Genomic DNA, 20194 nt, shown 5'->3' on the forward strand with positions numbered 1-20194 from the left:
ATATGAACTTCACATGGAACTAACTTCTGAGACAAGTGCTGCTCTGCTATTCTTTGCCTGTTACTATGGGTTCCTCTTTGACTCTATGGCTTTAATACACAGGGTGGGCAAAAGTAGGTTTACAGTTGTTCATATGGAAAAGAATACAATAGTTAATAACTAATCATACAATATATATTCTTTGTTTCATGTACTCAGAACTGTAAACCTATTTTTTCTGAATGGATGGCACATTTATAACCTTCACTGTCAATCATTTCATAACAAGTCGACCAAAAATGAGTGATGAAAAAGCAGATTTTATAGGTTATCAGTGATGTATAATTTGGGTAATGTAAAAAAAAAATGGAATGACAGAAAAACCACAATGCCTGACTTGGTTAGCCAGTTTGCAACATGACTTAATTGTTGGGAAAAACCAAACAACAAAAAACTCAACCAAACTAAGACCTTGCAGCACAAAGTTCGGAAGAGCTTAAAGAAACGAGGGCCTCTGCGGCCCAGCCCCGAAGACCGTGTGCAGTGAGACTACTGACTCCTCTGGCCTGGTTAACAGTGAGCAATTCCTGAGAAATACAAGGTGGGGCAAAAGTAGGTCTACATTTGTGACTACCCGAAACATAATTTATTCTGTATTATTATTTACTAATTATTGGCCCTGACTGGCATGGCTCAGTTGGTTGAGTACCCTCTGCAAAGTGGAAGGTCACCGATTCCACTCCCAGTCAGTGCACACGCCTGGGTTGGGGCACATGCGAGAGGCAGCTGATTAATACTTATCTCCCTCTCCTTTCTCCCCCTTATCCCCTCTCTAAACATAAGTACATAAAAAAATTATTAATTATTATATTATTTTTCATACAAACAACCACTGTAAAACCTACTCTTGCCCCACTCAGTATTTCACATGAGTTTCCCAGAGACACACAAGTTCCACATTATCTAAAATAAAATGTGGGGTTCAATCTCCACTTCGCGGCTGAGAAAAGCTAGACTTGAGTTTGTATAAGGTCCCACATGTAACATACACTGGAGCTGGAATATGAATCACGTCCATTTCACTCCAAAGCCCACATTCAGGTCTATCTCCACCATCATTTTGATTTCTTTGGGGCTCCTGTCTGGAATTCTGGGATATCAGGTGTCTGAAGCTCCCATTTTCTCAGCCTGCACTCTCTTTCTTTCTTTCTTTTTTAAATCCTCACCTGAAGATGTTTTTACTGATTTTTTTTTTTGAGAGAGACAGAGACAAACGTCTATCTGTTGCCTCCTGTAACATGCCACAACCAGTGATCAAACCCAGAACCCAGGCATGTGCCCTGAATGGAAATTGAGCCCACAACTTTTTGGTGCACGGGATGATGCTCCAACTGAAACATCTGCCCAGGGCTGTACTCTCTTTCTTCAAAGACAGTAAACTTGTCTTAATTTGTGAACAAATGAGCCAAGTTTAGTTTAGTTTGCTGGAATCATTTTGTATAGTCAAAATCAAGTTCCAACAGACGTCTACTGACATTACATACGTTATTTTCAAAGACACAAGGCACCTTCAACAGCATGAAATTATAAGCCTTTTGCTTGTGATGCCTTCCTGGAGAGCTAACAAAAGCACATGTGGGACTACCGTTTTGGGTAGGGCTGAATGACTGCTCCCTCCCCACCAAAAGAAAGGTATAATTGGAACATACAAACATATGCTGATCCCAACAACTAAAGATAACATAGTTTTTAGTTACCTGGTTATGTCCTCCAGAGAAGGCTTTAATAACTAACCATGGTTATTTTTTAATCAATGAAATCATGTTTTCCAAACTCCTATCAAAAGAATTTGCTAGAGTCACTCAGAATAATGAATATTCTTATAGGCTAATAAGACTCTGTGGCCTGAATATCCTCAACTGTGGGAAACAAATAACACTTTTATAAGTTTGGAAATTATTTGGCAAATTTTATGTCAGATCTTGAAGGAGAGAGAGAAATATCAAAGGAAGAAGATGATGTTGGTTTGCTAATTAAGCAAGCTACCTCCAAACACCATAAATGAAGTTGGGATACCAGAACAAGAGAATAAAGTTTCTCATAGTGCTTGCTATGCCGAAAGAATCAAATCAAGTTATTGATTGACTCATAGTGCTAACAACAACAAAAAAGAAAAAAAAACCCTGAAAACTTGGGGTGGGGGCAGAGTCACTAAAAGTTTTTGCAAAAAAAATTTTCAATTTTGTCTAAAATATCAGTCCAAATAGTCTCTAGGGTAGAATAACATGAAAACAATTGGACCTTTCTTATACATTGGGAGAAATGACAAACCACTATGGTTTTTGAAAATTGGATCAGTTCCACAGTATCAGTATATTTCTTTTTCAAATACTAAAGAGTCACTGAACTCTAATAATAGGATGGGTTTTAACCAAAAAAGAATCAACTAAGCAACATTATAAAAAGGATAAATAAATATTCTACTGAAGGTTTCAAATACTGCACTTAAGCACCTTCTTCCAAATAAATTATACATTCTTAGTCATAACATAAAAATTAGGATTCTAATGTCAAAACTTTCCAAAGATAACTAATTTTAAAAATAACACAAATAAATTTTTAAAGTTTCTTAAAAATCTTACGGTAAAATGTTCAAAAGACTTACCCTCCACCACCAAAAGCTAGGGAATCCATGTCTCCTTTGATAAAAAACATATTATCTCCCGTCCATTTAAAGACCTACATAAATAAATAAAAAAGCTTTAAATATATAGATGAAAAATGGTCACCAAAAATGGTCACCAAACAGTTAGTTCTTCTAAATCCCAGATAGTTAACAAAGCTCAGACGGATAGTACAGAGAAATCATAGCTAGAACAAAAAGTTTGAGCAGAAGGTTGTGGGGATTTGAATTTCAATGTTTGTGTGACTGAATTTAAAAGCACATGATCTACTGCAATGTCATCTCCAATTCCTCAGCGTTTATTATCTCTTCACATGTACTTCCCTTTTCTAACTATACAGGTATTAAGAACTGGATGGTTAATGAAAATAGTTGAAGAAAACAGAAAATCTGTTTCAAACACTGATATGGATGCCATTAACTTTTACTTTAATGTTAAACATAAATGTTAAGCATAAACATAAGTTGTAATATTTTGATATAGGACCAAGGACATTTCTTTGGGTATGTATTTTGACCACCATCATCATTCTTATGTAAGTTAAGGACACATTTATGATTTCCAGCTGCAACTTCTTTAAAGAGCAGTGAGCACACAAAAATACTTGAAAAGTCCAAGGAGAAGACTTCTAGATGTTAATATCCCTAAACATATTTTTAACCCTCATGAGAGTTTTACCAAAACCCAATACAATAGCAATTTCTAGCACCTTACCCTTATCAAGTTTTTCCAAAGTATTCATTAAAGTTTTCAATAAAATAAACCTTAACACTCACTTTTTCACAGTTATATAACATTTGATTAATTATATTATAACATTTATCAGGTAGAAACAGCACAAAAAGTTTTGAGAATAAGCACAAATGAAGCTTAAAATTTTTGTAGCAACTTCAAGCTTCCAGTTAGGTGTGTCAGCTGATGTGTTTTATTAAGACAACGGAAAGCACTGGCTAATCTGTTGAGCCAACTAATTATAAATTTGTTAAGAAAGCTTCTATTGTGTTATCAAATCCTTCCTATTTTATTCACTATAGAAACTGTTTCTAAAGACCACTTTTTTTTTTAACCAAATCTGTTGATTCCATTTTTAAGATTCTAATTTCCTCTCTCAAAAAGGTTTGACATGCTGAACCTTAAGGTACCTGAGATGGGGGGCTGCACTCAATGTCTTAAACAGGATCACACAGTCACTAAAATTCACATACCCCTTTACATTTTAGATCCGACTGGCATTAGAATGCACCATATGTTGCCATGTATAACGACTACATACCATGGGCAAAATAATCCCGTGTATAATGTGCACGAAAACGTGGGTGTGCTTTGTACATGGCAAAATATGGTATTCAATTTAAGTTAGGTTACAATAAAGAAAAACTGGGTAATCACTTTTGAATTAAACATAAATAATTTATTTTTTAGGTTTTCAAGACATACACCATTAAACTTATTAAGTCATTAAAAGTTTCTAGGAATTCCACAATGACAGTTCATAAACAGAACAGTAATAATGATGTGTATGCCTCTCTGAGCCCATGATGCGTGTCTGGTAGCATGCTAAGTGTTGTACATACAAGAGTCTCATTTACCGTATTTTGGACTATAAGACGCACCTAGGTTTTAGAGGAGGAAAATAGGAAAAAAAAAAAAAAAAAAAACCCTGCTCCACTGCTGCCCCCCCACCCTCCCCACCGCAAGCCAGGTAAGCTACATTCAGACTATAAAATGCACCCCCATTTTCCTCCCAAATTTGGGGGGAAAAGTGTGTCTTACAGTCTGAAAAATAAGGTAATTCTTATTTTTTTTATTTTTTAAAGATTTTGCTTATTTTTAGAGAGGGGAAGGGAGGGAGAAAGAGAGAGAAACATCCACGTGTGAGAGATACATCGGTTGCCTCTCACACGCCCCTTATTGGGGGCCCAGCCTGCAACCTGGGCATGTGCCCTGACTGGGAACTGAACTGGCAACAATTTGGTTCACAGGCTGGCATGCAATCCACTGAGCCACATGAGCCAGGGCTCATTTAATTTTTAAAAAACTCTGTTACACTTTATAGCCCATATTCTACCCCCCAAAAACCCTGAAGCTCAAAATTATCAAAAAAGAGTGCTGTTTTCTGTTAGTAAAAAGCAGAGATGAGAGTCGGATGCAAGTGCACATGACTCCAAAGTGCATCTTCCTTTCATTCTACCATCTCACTGTAACCTGAATACTGCAGTAACTGTCCTTACCTCAAACTCTGGACAGAATGTAAAAACGAAGGTCTCTCCAGTACCATAAAAGCCATCACTCACTTTAAATGGTTCAGATGCTAATGCACCAAAAACCTAAGGATGAACAAAAAGGCACATTCAATGATATGACTATTAATTTGTTTCATTAAGCATTATCCAATTACATATGCTTAAGAGAAATGCAAAAATTAGAAATCCAGTATAGTTTTATCTATTTGTATTTAAAAAAGGAAACATGATCAGTTGCTATATAATTCATATGAGTGCCAAGTACAAATCATGTCAGTTTCTCAATAGGAAAAAACCAGATTTTCCCTAGTTTTAAGACCTAAAAAGATGCTTATTATAACAATTAAACAGACAATCTTGACAAATGGCCCCACACTTCAGGAGGACGTACGTGCACACTGTCCACACAACACAGGTCACGTGCGGCTGCGGGAGTGGGGCACTCAGGGAGGCAAACCCCTGCAGCACAGGCGAACATCCTACTACTGAAAAGCGTGCTATCTTTCTCTTCATTAGCCAGTAAACTCCATGAGGGCAGCCCTTGGATCTGAATCGTTTGGCCCTGTAAGACCTACCGTGGCCTTACACAGCACAAGACCCACAGATACCCTAAAACGGAATGGATGAGCAAAGAGACCTGGACAAGTGGTTTCAGCCCTCTGGGTCTAAGTTCCTACATCATAAATGGAATGTAAAGCGTTTGACAAATCATCTCTACAGTCACTGTCTTTCCTGATACTCTATTTTTATAGTCTTAATTTTTAAAAATAGATTTTATTAAAGGTATATATTACATATATGTGTGTATATACATATGTGTATATAGTTTATGTATATACATAACATGTATATACATATGTTATACACATAAAATATAAATGGACGGCTCAATTTTGAATTATCAGAAAGTCCCATTTAACCTTAATTCAAATAAGAATTCAAATAAGAAACAGAATAACAAACACAGAGGCTTTCCTTGTGCCTCCTCTGCATCACCCCCCACCCTCCTCAAAAGAAGCTACTAGCCTGACAATACCATAGATGTGTTTTTCCCATTCATGAACTTTCTATGCATAGAATCATGAGAAAGTAACTCTTTAGTGTCTGATTTTTAACTCATATTATGTTTGTGACACTTATCTCTGTTAAGGCATGTAATAGTAGTTCATTTTTATTCCCTCAGATATCTTTTCTCGGGTGTGTAACCTTGGGGAAGTTGATACACCTCTTTAAGGCATAGTTAACTTATCTTTAAAACAGTGTTGATAAAAATGTCAGTCTCACAGAGCTTTGGTGATTAGTGATAAGTGTACGATATGAGCACACTAAAGGTGACAGTAATAGTAGTAATGCTTTGTTTTTTAAATTAATATTGCTATCCAACCCTCTCATTACTCTCCAGTGTTGGTAATGACCTGAACTTGCCATTTTAGGAAGACCCCAATGCTTCCCTTGCTTATCTGTTGTTTTGTTCTTGGTATCATCCTTACACAATTATCTTTAACTTTAAAAACTTTCCGCATGCTTCAAGACTGTCAGTTTCCACCCCGTCTGTGAACCTCATTCTCATCTTTCCCAAATAGATATGAACACACCCTACTCCAAGCACTTCTTCTGTTTTTTTCTAGGTATTTATTACTTGGCATATTTTTCTTGGCATTAGAGATAATGATATACTGTATTCTGCCATGTATAATGAGTGCCCATATTTTCTGCACATTATACACAGGATTACTATACCCATGGTATGTAATCATTATACCCATGTATAATATGCATCCTTATTTTTACCTCAGAAATTTGAGCAAAAAAAGTGTGCATTAATACATGGCAAAATACAGTACTTAAATGTTCTTTTCTACCAGAGTATAATCCCTTTGAAGGCAGGAAGAATTGTTTAAACATTACTCATGCTCATATCAACATTCTGGAGCAATCAGCACTGCCTTGCATATTAAAAGTACTCAATAATTATCAGTAAAATTTAATAAAATGTACTAATAACAACTATTTTAATCAAAAAGATATATTAAAAGTTACCATTACTGGAATCTCTTAAGAGGTAAGGTGTCTGTGTAGTAATTTCCATACCTGCCCATCACTGTCCTTAATCACCATCAGCACTGGCGTGTCTAAACCTGTCATTGTCCGATAAAGGGTCTTCAAGCTTGTGCCATGCTTCCCGGTGCCATAAACAAGAGTCCAAGGATAGCCAATTGTCCTTGGTGGAAGATGCTTGGTAAGCTTTGGAAAATAAAATGTTAAAATTTAGTTGATAGCTTATTGCCAGTTTGTAGGATAGTAGTATCAGTTGGAATGGAATGGTACTTTATAAAATATAGGCCACAAAAAATAACAGTAGAAATTATGATTCTATAAGATACTGAGATGCTGAAGAATAATTGTACATTTCTCACTGTGAAATATTTAACTGTCTACTAGGAAAAGAAAAAATCATGCTGAACAAGATACAAATTAGAATAGAGACATGAAATATAAATTACTCATAATGCCTTCTGTTGTGAATCAAGAAAAATATTGAATGGATTGTTAGCTTGATTATTAATTATCTCTCAAACAATGGGCTCCAGGGGCAGTCTATCAGTTAGAAACCAAGCTTTAATACTTTTATCTGTGACTTTAACAAATTACTTAACCTCTTCATGCCCAAGTTTCTTCACTTACAAAATGCGCAGAGTAAGAATACCCAACTCCTAAGGTGTTGTAACAACTATATGAGATAATCCACACAAAGCACACTATGAGAAATTAAATATTGATTACTGTAGTAGCTCATCTAAATTGCTTTGTTAATTTTTTAATGTTTGCTTACCTAAGTCTCCTAACACCTTCTATTACACTAGTTCGCTACACTGTGTTTACTTTTTCTTCACGGAAGAGGAAAACTGTTACCAGTAACCCTGCTTCTTCAGTTTTCAAAACAACTAAAAAGAGGCTTCTTTTCTCTTAGGGGTACACACCCTCAGAAAGAGCCTACGTGGTGAGCATGTCATACCTTTTCAATTTGATCTGGGAGTAAAAGTTCACTGGGATCACTTAGGTTGGGTCGGAAAGATTCAGACTCCAGGTCTGCTTTCACTGGAACAACCTGCTTTGAATTTATGTCTTCCCGTGTAGTAATCTAAAGAAGGACACAGCAGCAGCATGTTAATATAAAATTGCAACATGCTTTCAAAAAATGTTAGCCTCTTGAGAGAAATCAAACTTTATACCTTAGAAAAGGTGGCTTAACCTTTAATTTAGGATTTTAGAAGGCAAAGAATGCTCCATCTAATAATATCCAATGCAGAAAAAGATTTTTTTTACTATAAAAAGACATTTTCTCACCCAGTACATGAAGAAGGGCAGGCAATGAATGATAAGCCCATACTTCTGTATAAAAGATCACTGCATGCAAACTTCGATTCTGCTGGTGAAGGACAAAAGTGACCTAACTGGCGTGCTCTTCAGGTGCGCTAGCTAAAGTATGTGGGATTATTTTTTTCATGGTAAACATAAAATTTGCTGAAAATCATTCTTGGGTGCTAAAATTTTAATTTAAAGAATAGTTCAATAAAAATTGTAACTTCATTGATGTGTGTTTGCTTTGATGAAAACATTACCATTGTTTTAAAAAATGCCTTTACTGTTTTTGTGTTCTAAACACTCAACAAATTTAAGTTTATTTGTTCACGACTCTATGTTTTAAATTAGATCAATTTGATGCACTAAAAAGAGTAAATGCTTTTGTTGGATGGAAATGATCTCATTGATATTCTTAAAAATGATAAAAATATTAACTTAAACACCTGTACAATCATTGTTGTTGGCACTTTTTCACATTAATTTTATTTTAAAAAATAACATTAGAAAATAAATTATGTGAAACATAATCCCAATTAATAAAATTTTTAAGTTGGAAAACAGAGTTCTATTGGAGCAGATAACTAAAACGCAGCAATGCTCGGCGACTTATGATTCTATACAGAAATGAAATGTAGCTGAACCATTTTGTTCCTTTGACAGATTTCTTACCAAACCTAAACAGCATATACTTTCAACCAATACATGTTCAAGAACTGTATTGTTTTTTGATGAGAAGCTAAGCTTTATCAATTCTCTCACATCATCATATTTTACCTTTATTTTGATGATGTGAAAGGTTAAAAAACAAATCCAAGGCAGCATGAAAAGCATTCAAAGAAAAGAAAAAAAAATTCAGTAGTTCTAGCAAAGCCATGAGAGCATATCATACACAGAGGAAAACACACAGCACACAAAACTGGAAAATGATTTCAACTGTATCACTTTCTTTTTTTCTAAAAAAAAAAAAAAAATCACAAAGACTACTTCACAAAATTTCAAATCGTGTATCTAGTTCTGGTGCCTAACCTACACTATTTTCCAAAGTATTTCCAATACCAACCAGAAATACCTCGAGAACAAAACAATTTATTTCACTAACATATTTGATGTGGGGTTGACACAACTGAAGTAACCCTACTATCCATTAAAAATGTTCCCATAGTACCACATCTTTCAGATTCTGTTTAGCAAAAATTCAATCTTAAACCCAAAGACAGTCTTCCAATGTTAAAATGAAAGAAAAACTCATCACTCAAAGAAACACACAATGCTGAGAACAGTTCTAAAGTGACAGAAAATTCCTCCAAATATTTTTCAAAAGAAAAGATGATAGAAAGGATAATCCTACAGCCTTCAAAGCATTACTGTACTCTTCAGTACAAAAAGGAATTTTCTGATGGGCTATTTTAGTGCCACAGTCAAAACAAATCCTTCCGAAATGAGATCTGCCCTGACCAAAGACTGAAAACAGGGAGCAGTCAACCTCCGGAGGGGTTTAAGCTACTGAAGGGGGCACCTGGAGCCGTCTGCAGAGAGTGCGCAGTTCTTCAGTATTTAGAGCATCGATCCTGCGGTGATACTCCGCCACTGACACTACCTGAATATGGAGACAGGAAGACAATAATTCCACTGACAATTGAGAACAGCCAACAGATTTCTTAAAAATGGAGAAGTTTAAACAGGGAAAGAGAACTGTAACAAGGATTTCTTTCCCCAACTCCACCCTGAAAATCCAAGAGATTTATGTATCAAACTACAGTGAAATGTGCATGAATGAGTTTAACCACTATGTCCAACTAGCTCATAATATAAGACTTACTTTATGGATTGTTGCATAGAGACAGAATTTGAGTAATAAGAATTATAAAGGAAACATGTAAAACATAACATGCTTTGCTAATGTCGAAGATTATGACATCTATAATCTAAACATCTTGACGTTTACAAAGAAAATGGTAGTTCCAACCCTTGTCTCCAATCAGTTTAGTTCAAGCCCTGTATCCTAATGGCGATACTGGAAAAATGTCTTCTAGGCAAAGGTGACAAACATACCCATGCTATTGTATATGATCTGCATCAGAAAAAAGGAGAGGAGGGAGCAAGAAAAAGATATGAAGTACATTGTAAAACTTAAGGCAGTAAGAAAAATAGGCTCTAGAAAGTACAAAATTGGATTTTCAAAAGCATATGTAATCAGCAATACCTTCTCAGGCATATTGTCTATTTCAGTATTTTTAAATGACTCTTTTCAGTTTTTGCCTCTCCTGTATCTTTCTTTATGGTCGGCACTATAGCAGTTATTTGTGAATAAAACTTGACGACTTTCCTACATTCTAAATTCCTAAGGGAAATTCTCCATCTTCTGTAATTGCCTAGACCAGTCTCTTGCATAGCACTGACTTTGAAAACCATATTTGACAGATAAACATTTCAAAAAGGCCACAAAAACAGACAGGTTTCCTCAGGTTGACACAACAGCTACAGTTTTTTCAGACTGCGACATAATTCCCCAAACAGTAACCGCAATATGGTGAACTCTGGTGCTGCCATAAATACGTGCCAATTGTCCTGAGCAATGACAAATACCTCTTATGATCAAATACCAAATACGTGGACCCCAAATGCAATTAAACCAATCGGCCCATAGGGTTAAGATTTCTAAAAGGCTCTTGTTCTAGTCAACTAAAATTAATTAGCCACCAGTAAACATTAAGGTACCTCTATAGGTAACTTACAAAAGCTATGAAAGACATGAGAATAGAAAAAAGGAAAAGAAACTGGACATTTTTCCATTCTGGCCATTATTATTATATTGACTTTTGCAAAGCAGCAATACTTGCAACGTGGCAGCTCTTAGAAAGAAACCCAGTGTTACCATCTCCAGCTCTGGGGCATCAGATGAACCTGGGTTTGGCCCCTTTTTCTGTTTCTTCATAGAATAATGGAAGTAATAAGAGCACACACCAAATAGGGATTTTATGTAAATAAAATGAGGAGATAAAATGCATATGAAGGATTGACTATAGTGCCCAGCATATAGCAAATGGGAACTACTATTAACTCTACTTTTACTTGATCATTTTTTACCTAGTACCCTAAGCATTAAAGGATAATGTCTGAAGAGACTTCTCATTTATTTTTGATATGCAAATATTTCAGTTTTGATATCACAAATATTTTGTATAAACTGAATGACTTCTGAAATTAATTTTCTATTTCAGTATTAGATACAAATATTAAAGAACTTTCAATTAAGAACAACAGAATTCTCAATGAACATGAAAAAAAAATTAGGTACAGAAAGTAAAAAACTGTGGCCTTGCTTCTCTATGGCCAGCAAAAGAAATCTCTGCAGGATATTTAATGGCCAGTTATATTTTTCTTTCTTTTTCCCATGGCATTCGGTCTAATCAAGAGTCTCCTAGCCAAGTACATTCAAATTGTATGACTCATCTACTCCTCTGCACACCTTCTATCCCTCTAGTTAACACCAATCTTATTTCTTAAAGCTCGTTCTTTTACCACATTAAATACACTTCCTGGATGAAAGTGAAATTGAATTATGCTCTCCAAATGGAACAGTTATAATCTAATTTCATCAACATCACTGAGAGTAGGAGCTATATCATTGAGGGAACCATGAACTGCCATTATAAACATTTAGTGAATTCAAAATTTTTTTAATGTCATAAATCTACCTTTTCTCATTAATATTTTTTAAAAATTACTTACTAACTTACCACTTCCTTAACCTTCTAAATATTTACTCATGTTGTGATGTGTGAAGATACATAAAACTGTCAAGAGTGTATGAGTTAATAAAGAAAAGGGATCTAAAATGAAATGAGTACATAAATATACTTCCTCTGAAAACAAAAGAATAAAGAGATATAGAGTCCTAGTATATATGATAGAGCTGGAACTGGTCTTAATTTTTGTCCCTTGGTAAATGGTACTCCATGTATAGAATTTATTACTTTACCCAAACGATTAACCTAAGTAGAAAACATACATATTTCTACAAAATATCCGACATCACACTTTTAGTTATTAAGGATACAGAGGAGAGGAAACCAAGAACTTCTAATTAAAAGTGTATTCACTGTCTGGCTAAAAAGTCATTTACTGAGGAATAAAGTGGCCTGCACATGCTGCTAAGTTCCATCCAGAGGCACTAAGTACCATGTAACCTTCCCTCTGCAGAATTAAGTGCTTACTCTCCAGTCTTTTCAGCCTTTGACAAAGGATTCTCATGATAAGAAGGTGTTTCAAAGCACTTATTTTCACAGAATTATAAATTAAAGGGCAGGATTAAATCCACCTATCTGTTACAAAGGGACTAACAGCAGCAACCCAAACAGAACAAAAGCTGAAAATAAGAGAAAATTTAATTTTTATGTTTTATATTTATAGGTTGTCGTCAAGCCCGTGCATAAGAGCATATTCTTCTAGATACAAAGACCAATATTATGGTCTACCAATCCTCCTTCAGATGCCCCAGTATTTCCCCCTAAGATTACTCCACAAACAAACCAAATACCTCCTTTCCTCCAACTGCCTTACAGAGTAACGGAAGTCTGCTAGGTACCTTTAAATGTGCCTTTGTAATTCCTAACTTTTATTCTTTAGTAAAGGGAGATGTGGTAGAAAGAAAAATATTACCTAATCATTGACACTTTTACTTACTTTAATATCCAGAAATATATCCAACAGGAGGACACCGGAGTCTGAGCTGCTGTGTCTAACAAAAAGGACACAGCAGCATCCCCCGGGTCACAGAATTCTTTTGTTCTCTTAATTTCATCATACACAACAAAGTCACATTACAAAATAAATCTGGATTATATTAAAACTTTGCTCATTTTTGTCTTACATTAAAACTATTGCTTTCAAAGTTAATGCTTTATGGAACATTAAATGAGGAGCAAATAGAGAATCATGAACTAGTTACTTGGAAAATAGAACTGAGAGAAGAAACAAAGACAAATCCAGACTGAATTCCAAACACAGCACATCAAAGTTTTGATTTGAATAAATCTTCTGCATTTAAAATTACTTCCCATTAAGTATATTTGCAGATGACTCATCTTTTGATGAGAAGGCAGATATATTCACTGTTCTTTTAATCAAAAAGAAACCTGTTAACTTCTTAAAACCATTCAATTACAATATGTATATACTGTATTAGCTAACTAGAACAATAAAACTAAGAAGTGAATCTCATAAAAAGGGAATAATCTCATTCTCGTAGCATATTAGAACATTCATGATACAATCTTGAAATGTGTAAATTCACTATTATAGTTGGAGACTTCAAAACTCCTCTGTCAGTGATGCGCAAATCCAGCAGGCAGAAATTCAGTAAGGACATAACTGAACTAAACAGCACCCTCAATTTATTGGGTCTAATTGTATAAAATACTTCACCCAACAACAGAAAAACACACATTCTTCTCAAGCTCACATGGAACATTCACAAGACAGAGCACATTCTGGGCCATAAAAACACACCTCAACAAAGAGAAGTAACAAAACAGACCATCGTGAAATTGAACTAGAAATCAATAACAGAAAAATAATGGGAAAATATCAAAATATTTTTAAAAAACACACTTAATTTAAAGTATTTTGAACTAAATGAAAAAAAAGAGTAGCAATCAATAAAATTAAGAAGAGAAAATCGATGGAGAAAAATCAACAAAACCAAAAGACAGTTCTCTAAAAAGATCAATGAAATTGATAAACCTCTAGCCAGACTAACTAAAATAACAGAGAAAACACAAATGAATTATATCAGAAATGAAGAGAGCCATCACTATTGATCCCATGGGCATTAAAAGAATAATAGAGGAATATTATAAACAACTCTATGTCCACAAATTTGACAACCTAGATAAAATGGATGAATTCCTTGAAAGACACAAACAACCAAACCTCACAAAAGAAGAAACATAATTTGAATAGGCCTCTTATCTATTAAAGAAGTTAAATTAATAATAACCTTCCAAAACAGAAGGCACTAGGCCCAGTTTTAGCCAACAAAAATGAATTAGCTACCAGTAAACAAACATCAAGGTAAGTCAACGAAAAAGCTCCACAAACTTGTTGAAAGTTATGAAAGACATAGGGTACAAAAAAGAAAAACTGGTCAGATTTCCATTCTGGCCCTTAGTATTATATTGACTTTTGCAAAGCAAGAACAAAATAGTTAGGATCTCTAGCTATGGTGTGTCTGGAATAAATCCAGATGGATTCACTGGTGAATTCTATCAAACATTTAAAGAAAACACTATACTAATTCTCTATAATCTCTTCCAGGAAACAGAACCAGAGGAAATACTTCCCAACTCATTCTATGATGCAAGCATTACACTAATTAAAAAACAAAAACAAAAGCATTAAAAGAATGGAAATACACAGACCAATATTTCTCATGAACATACATGCAAAAAGCCTCAACAAAATATTAGCTAATTGAATCCAACAATTATAAAAATAAATATATACAATGACCACGTGAGATTTATTCCTCATATGCAAGGCACTCACAAGGTACTTCAACATTTGAGAAAAATCACTGGTGTATGTAATCCATTGCATCAAGAGGGTAAAGAAAAAAAATCATGATTGTATCAACAGATGCCAAAAAAAAAAAAAAAAGCACGCTATTCAAAAACCTAACACTCACTGATGATTAACACTCAGTAACCTAGAAATAGAGGGGGCACTTCTTTAACTTGATAAAGAACATCTACAAAAAAATCCTAGTTATTCAAATTGAGGTTCCTTATGTTTTTGATTCAATTTAGTTTCACATTCTAGCTCTAGAAATCCTCTCTTTCTCTCTATACATTCACCCCTCAGAGGCCTAGCCTACCCCTTCCCTGATAGTTAGCAACCCTCCAGGAAGCAGACGACAGTAGCCCAAACCTGACTAATGGTCACGAGGTCTGCACCTCTGGCAGACCAAAGGTAACATCTTGTCCTAAGTTACATTTCAGCTTCTGAGTCCTAAGGTAGAACTCCTCCCTGGCTACTTTCCCATGAAGCCAGACAGAACATCCACCATTTATTTTGCCTGTATGTCTAATAAATTAAACTGTATTAAAGTTTTGGCAAACCAAGAGTGCCTAACGCAAATCAAAAAATACATTAATAGCGTCACTATTTTTGGTTTAAAAAATAAAAACTGTGTTAAGTGGCTATTCTGATAAATCTGATCAAAATTTTACCCAATTTAATAATATCAGATTCCTAAATCCCTCTGTGCTAATGTATCATATAAACAAAAACCTGAAATCATTCAACTTTAAGAAAGTACTTCCAAGCCCAATTAAAAATAATAATGATTAAAGCCATCTTGGTATTTTTAATGTTTAACATTTAAGGGTGGCAAGCTGCTTAGGGGGCATCTTCCAGAGTCACTCCTGGTTCTAAGGAAATAGCTAGCCTTATTTAAATTACCTACATTACAGTAAAAATAAAATTAATATTCATGAGATAAAATATATTTCTAACAAATAATGCACACATTTATACTAAGAAATAACTAACGTTCTTAGAGAGTATGGTTGATTGATATTTTTCTTTACTAGAATATCTCTTAAAGTTTGGTAGTATTAGATAGCACTGCCTGAAATTTTCTGGATAATTTCAAAAAACCTTCTCTCAGATTGCTAAAATGATAGTCTTAACACACAATATTTTAAATGTATCTAGTTTGGGATCCAGTCTATAAAAATTACAGTTAATTCACTCTTATTATACTACTCAATTTATTTTTAAGCAAGAAAAATATTCTGAATATTTTCCTACAAAGTTAAGCTTCAATAAAAAATTTAGACGGCAATAAAGATTTGGTAACTATTGCTTATAGTTATCAAAAACTATAGAAAAACCAAACATTTCTACAGAACAAAACTACAGTCCCTTATTCATTTCCCTTTTTATTTTTTTAAAGATATTCAGGATTGGCAGAAATGACTTAAAGGTACTTTTCTGTAATCACATAATTTTGTATTTTATGAATATTCTCTATGCTTAAACTTTCAGAATTGTGTAATTTTGCATAATGTTACCATAAAAAGATTAGTAGATACAGAAATTGAAATCACTGACTAAGATTTACCAGAGTATACTTATGATTAACTGGTTGATGTCTTCTCCCTTTCTTCCCATACCAGAGGCGAGACATTTCCTTTCCAAGGCAAATTAAGTTACATCAGATTTTGTAAGAACTGGTTTAGCAAGCATTCTTCCTCTGTCAAAGATAAATTTCCAGCACAACAGCCCTTCCTACTACAGTGACAAAACAGTTTGCTAGAGACAAAGATTTGATTGACAATACAGAGAGCTAATCACTAAGTAGGATCCATTGCAAAGAGAGTCCTGAGTGGAGACGATAAAGCTGGGGAGGGAAAGCAGGGTTTCCCATGTGTAAGTTTGGTTGCGCTGTACCCAAATGTGCAAAGAAAGGGCTCAAAAGTTTAAAGACACAGTACATGTATTTCCAAACACTAAGTACACTAAGAAATATACTAGAAATAAAAATATCCTAGTCATAAAAATGTATTAAGTTCAGTACCCAGAGTCCATCCGAAAGAACACAAACGACTTCAATTAACATTTTGTTTGCTCATAATCACAAAATTTTATTTATACATATCTAAGAATCCTATAAAATGTCATCTTTTATAGGAGCATTTATTAAAACAATAAGATGTTCTTTGAGGACCCTTCTAACCTCCAATTTCACAGAATGGCTATGTAAAAACCAAAGCCAACACAGTACAAATAAATCCTACAAAATATTCAAAGTGACCTGAAAATTCCTCTGCACAGTCCATTTTTAAATTGAATTTTCTAACATTTTTTGAAAAAGTACTTATATTTATTATGCCTACATATACTTCACTAACTAGTAATAGGCTGAATATAACTAAAGAAGTAATATTTTAAGATTTAAGTATTATTGAAGCTAAAAACTAAAATTATCTAGTGCTCAATTTTAACTAGAACATCAATGTCATAATAGTATACCTATAAATTCCTTCCACTTTAGGCTAAACCTGCTCCTACCCCTTAACCTTGTGTGCACACACGATGACACCCTTTGCACACATACCACCTTTCTAGTGCACACCATACCCACTCACCCACATCTCCTTCCTCCTCATGCCCGCGTGCATGTGCGCAGGGCAGAGCACTCCACACCGAACACCCTCCCTCTCCCACACACCGGCCATCTCCCCTGCGCCCTGTCTCCAGGCAGCCCCACCACACTCACTGTAAGATCTCTTTCCCACAGGCTCTCAGAGGCACACTACAACCAACCCCACACTGGTGTCACTACATACAGAGTCCCAAATCACACCCACCCTGCCATCACTGCACTTCCCCATACATACCGGCATTACCTAATTTGATGGTAGTGGGATGCCATTTTGAAAACCCATCCGCTACTTACAGCCACATTCTCTAAAGTTAAAAATATTATATATATACCAAAATGAGGTTTAAGTGGTATTTTTACACACACACACCAAGCACAGGATAGACTACTTTGTTAGCTGTCTATTCAACATACATCCCCACAGATTCTTCTCATAAGGCTTTGATTTTGCTCAGGGATCTTTCTGGTCATGCATTTCTGAGAAGGCTGTGCCCGTGCCTGGAGAGGATGTGTCCTTCAATCTGAAACAGTGGCTCTCAAAGTTCAGCCTGCATCACAGTCACCTGCAGCATTTGCCAAAACACAGAATGCTGGCCTTCAAAACCAGTTTCTGGTCAAGCAGACCGGAATGGGGTCAGAGAAAGTGACTTTGAAATAAATACCTAGATGCTGCTGCTGCTGATGGTCTGGGGACCATACTTTTTTAAAAAATTTAATCTTTATTGTATTTTTTTTCATTACCTTTTAGGCCTCATAAACTCCTCCCATAACGCCCCCCTTGACCCCAGCAATCACCACACTGTTGTCCATGTCCATGAGTCCTTTTACTTTTTTGCTCAATCCCTCCACCCCCTAATCTCACCCCTGCCTACTAGCTGTCATCCTGCTCTCCATCTATGAGTCTCTCTCCATGTTCCTTGTTAGTTCAGATCGTTCATTAGATTCCACATATGAGTGAAATCATATGGTATTGGTTTTTTTGGGGCTGGCTTATTTCACTTAGCATAATGTTCTCCAGGCCTATCCATACTGTTGCAAAGGGTAGGAGTTTCTTCTCTGTTTAAGGCCAAGTAGCATTCCGTTGGGTAAATGTCCCATAGTTGTTTCATACACTCAACTATGGATGGACACTGGGCGTTTACATACCTTCGCAGCTGAAAATAACGCTGCCATGAATATAGGGGTGCTTATGTTCTTTTGAATTAGTGTTTTGACTTCCTTCAGATATATTCCCAGAAGTGGAACTGTTGGGTCAAAAGGCAGATCCATTTTTAATGTTTTGAGTTACCTCCATACTTTCCACAGTGGCTGTACCAGTCAGCATTCCCACCAACAGTGCATGAATGTGCCCCGTTCTCCACATGCTCACCAGCACCTGCTGTTTGTTGATTTATGGATGATAGCCATTCTGACAGGTGTGAGATGGTATCTCATTGTGGATGATTAGTGATGCACTTCTCTGATGATTAGTGATGTTGAGCAACATTTCATATGTCTATTGGACATATCTGTATGTCCTCTTTGGAGAAGTGTCTATTCAGGTCCTTTATCCATTTTTTTAATTGGATAAAGGGTTGTTTGGTTTTTTGGTGTTGAGTTTTATAAGTAATTTGTAAAATTTGGATATTACCCCCTTATCAAAATTAATATCCACACCCTGGCTGGTATGGCTCAGTGGACTGAGTGCCAGACTGAGAAGCAAAGGGTCACTGGTTCAATTCCCAGTCAGGGCACATTCCTGGGTTTTGGTTGAGGTGCCCAGTACAGGGCACACAAGAGGCAACCACACATTGATGTTTCTCTCCCTTTCTTCCTCCCTTCCCTTCTCTCTGAAAATAAATAAAATCTTTAAAAAATATTAATATCCAGAAATCAGTTGCATTTTTATATGCCAATAACAAACTAACAGAAGGGGAAATGAAGAAAACAACCCCATTCACAATTGCTACAAAAAGAATAAAATACCTACGAATAAACCTAACCAAGGATGTAAAAGACCTGCACTTGGAAAATTATAAGACCCTGAAAAAAGAAACTGAAGAAGATAAAAATATGTGGAAGCACATACTGTGCTCATGGAAAGGGAGAATTAACATCATTAATATGTCCCTCCTACCCAAAGCAATCTACAGAACAACACAAGTCCTTGTGTTCCAATGACATATTGCACAGAACTAGAATAAATATTTCAAAAATTTCTATGGAACCACAAAAGGCCCCACAGAGCAACAGCGATCCTGAGAAAGAAGAACAAAGTTGGAGGAGTCACACTCCCTAATATCAAACTGCACTATAAGGCCATAGTAATCAAAACAGCCAGGTACTGGCATAAAAACAGACACACAGGTCAATGTTAAAGAATAGAGCCCAGAAATAAACCCACACCTTTATAGCCAATTAATATTCAGCAGCGGACCCAAGCACATACAGTGGGCTAAAGACAGTTTATTCAATAATGGTGTTGGGAAAATTGGACAGATGTGTGCAGAAAAATGAAACTAGACCATCTTCTTACACTACACACAGGAATAAATCCAAAATGGACCAAAGATTTAAATGTTAGACCTGAAACCATAAAAATCCTAGAAGAAAATAGGTTGCAAAATCTTGGACATTGCTCGTAGCAATTTTTTATCAGATGTATCTCCCTAGAAAAGGGAAACGAAAGCAAAACAAATGGAACTACATCAAACTAAAAAGCTTTTGCACAGTAAAGGAAATCATCAACAAAATACAAAAACAACCCACAG

At 35.4% G+C, this 20194-nt stretch overlaps 1 protein-coding gene across 15 annotated transcripts in view; it reads right to left on the minus strand.

The window, feature by feature from the left end:
- The window catches only part of OXR1 (oxidation resistance 1), a 359160-nt gene that overhangs the window by 2172 nt on the left and 336794 nt on the right, over positions 1-20194 (minus strand). For 11 of the 15 annotated variants that reach the window (XM_053929506.2, XM_053929507.2, XM_053929508.1 and 8 more), the window contains 5 exons: positions 9789-9869; positions 7923-8048; positions 6998-7150; positions 4895-4990; positions 2645-2718 (listed from right to left, as the gene is read on the minus strand). In XM_053929506.2, coding sequence (XP_053785481.1) covers positions 2645-2718; positions 4895-4990; positions 6998-7150; positions 7923-8048; positions 9789-9869 — 530 coding nt within the window. Of the gene's footprint in view, positions 1-2644; positions 2719-4894; positions 4991-6997; positions 7151-7922; positions 8049-9788; positions 9870-16400; positions 16698-20194 lie in introns of those variants that run through there. The other 4 variants (XM_024572094.3, XM_024572091.4, XM_024572096.3 and 1 more) reach the window with 3 other exon arrangements.

Source organism: Desmodus rotundus, chromosome 8 (assembly GCF_022682495.2).
Source record: "Desmodus rotundus isolate HL8 chromosome 8, HLdesRot8A.1, whole genome shotgun sequence".
Classification (NCBI taxonomy): Eukaryota; Metazoa; Chordata; class Mammalia; order Chiroptera; family Phyllostomidae; genus Desmodus; species Desmodus rotundus.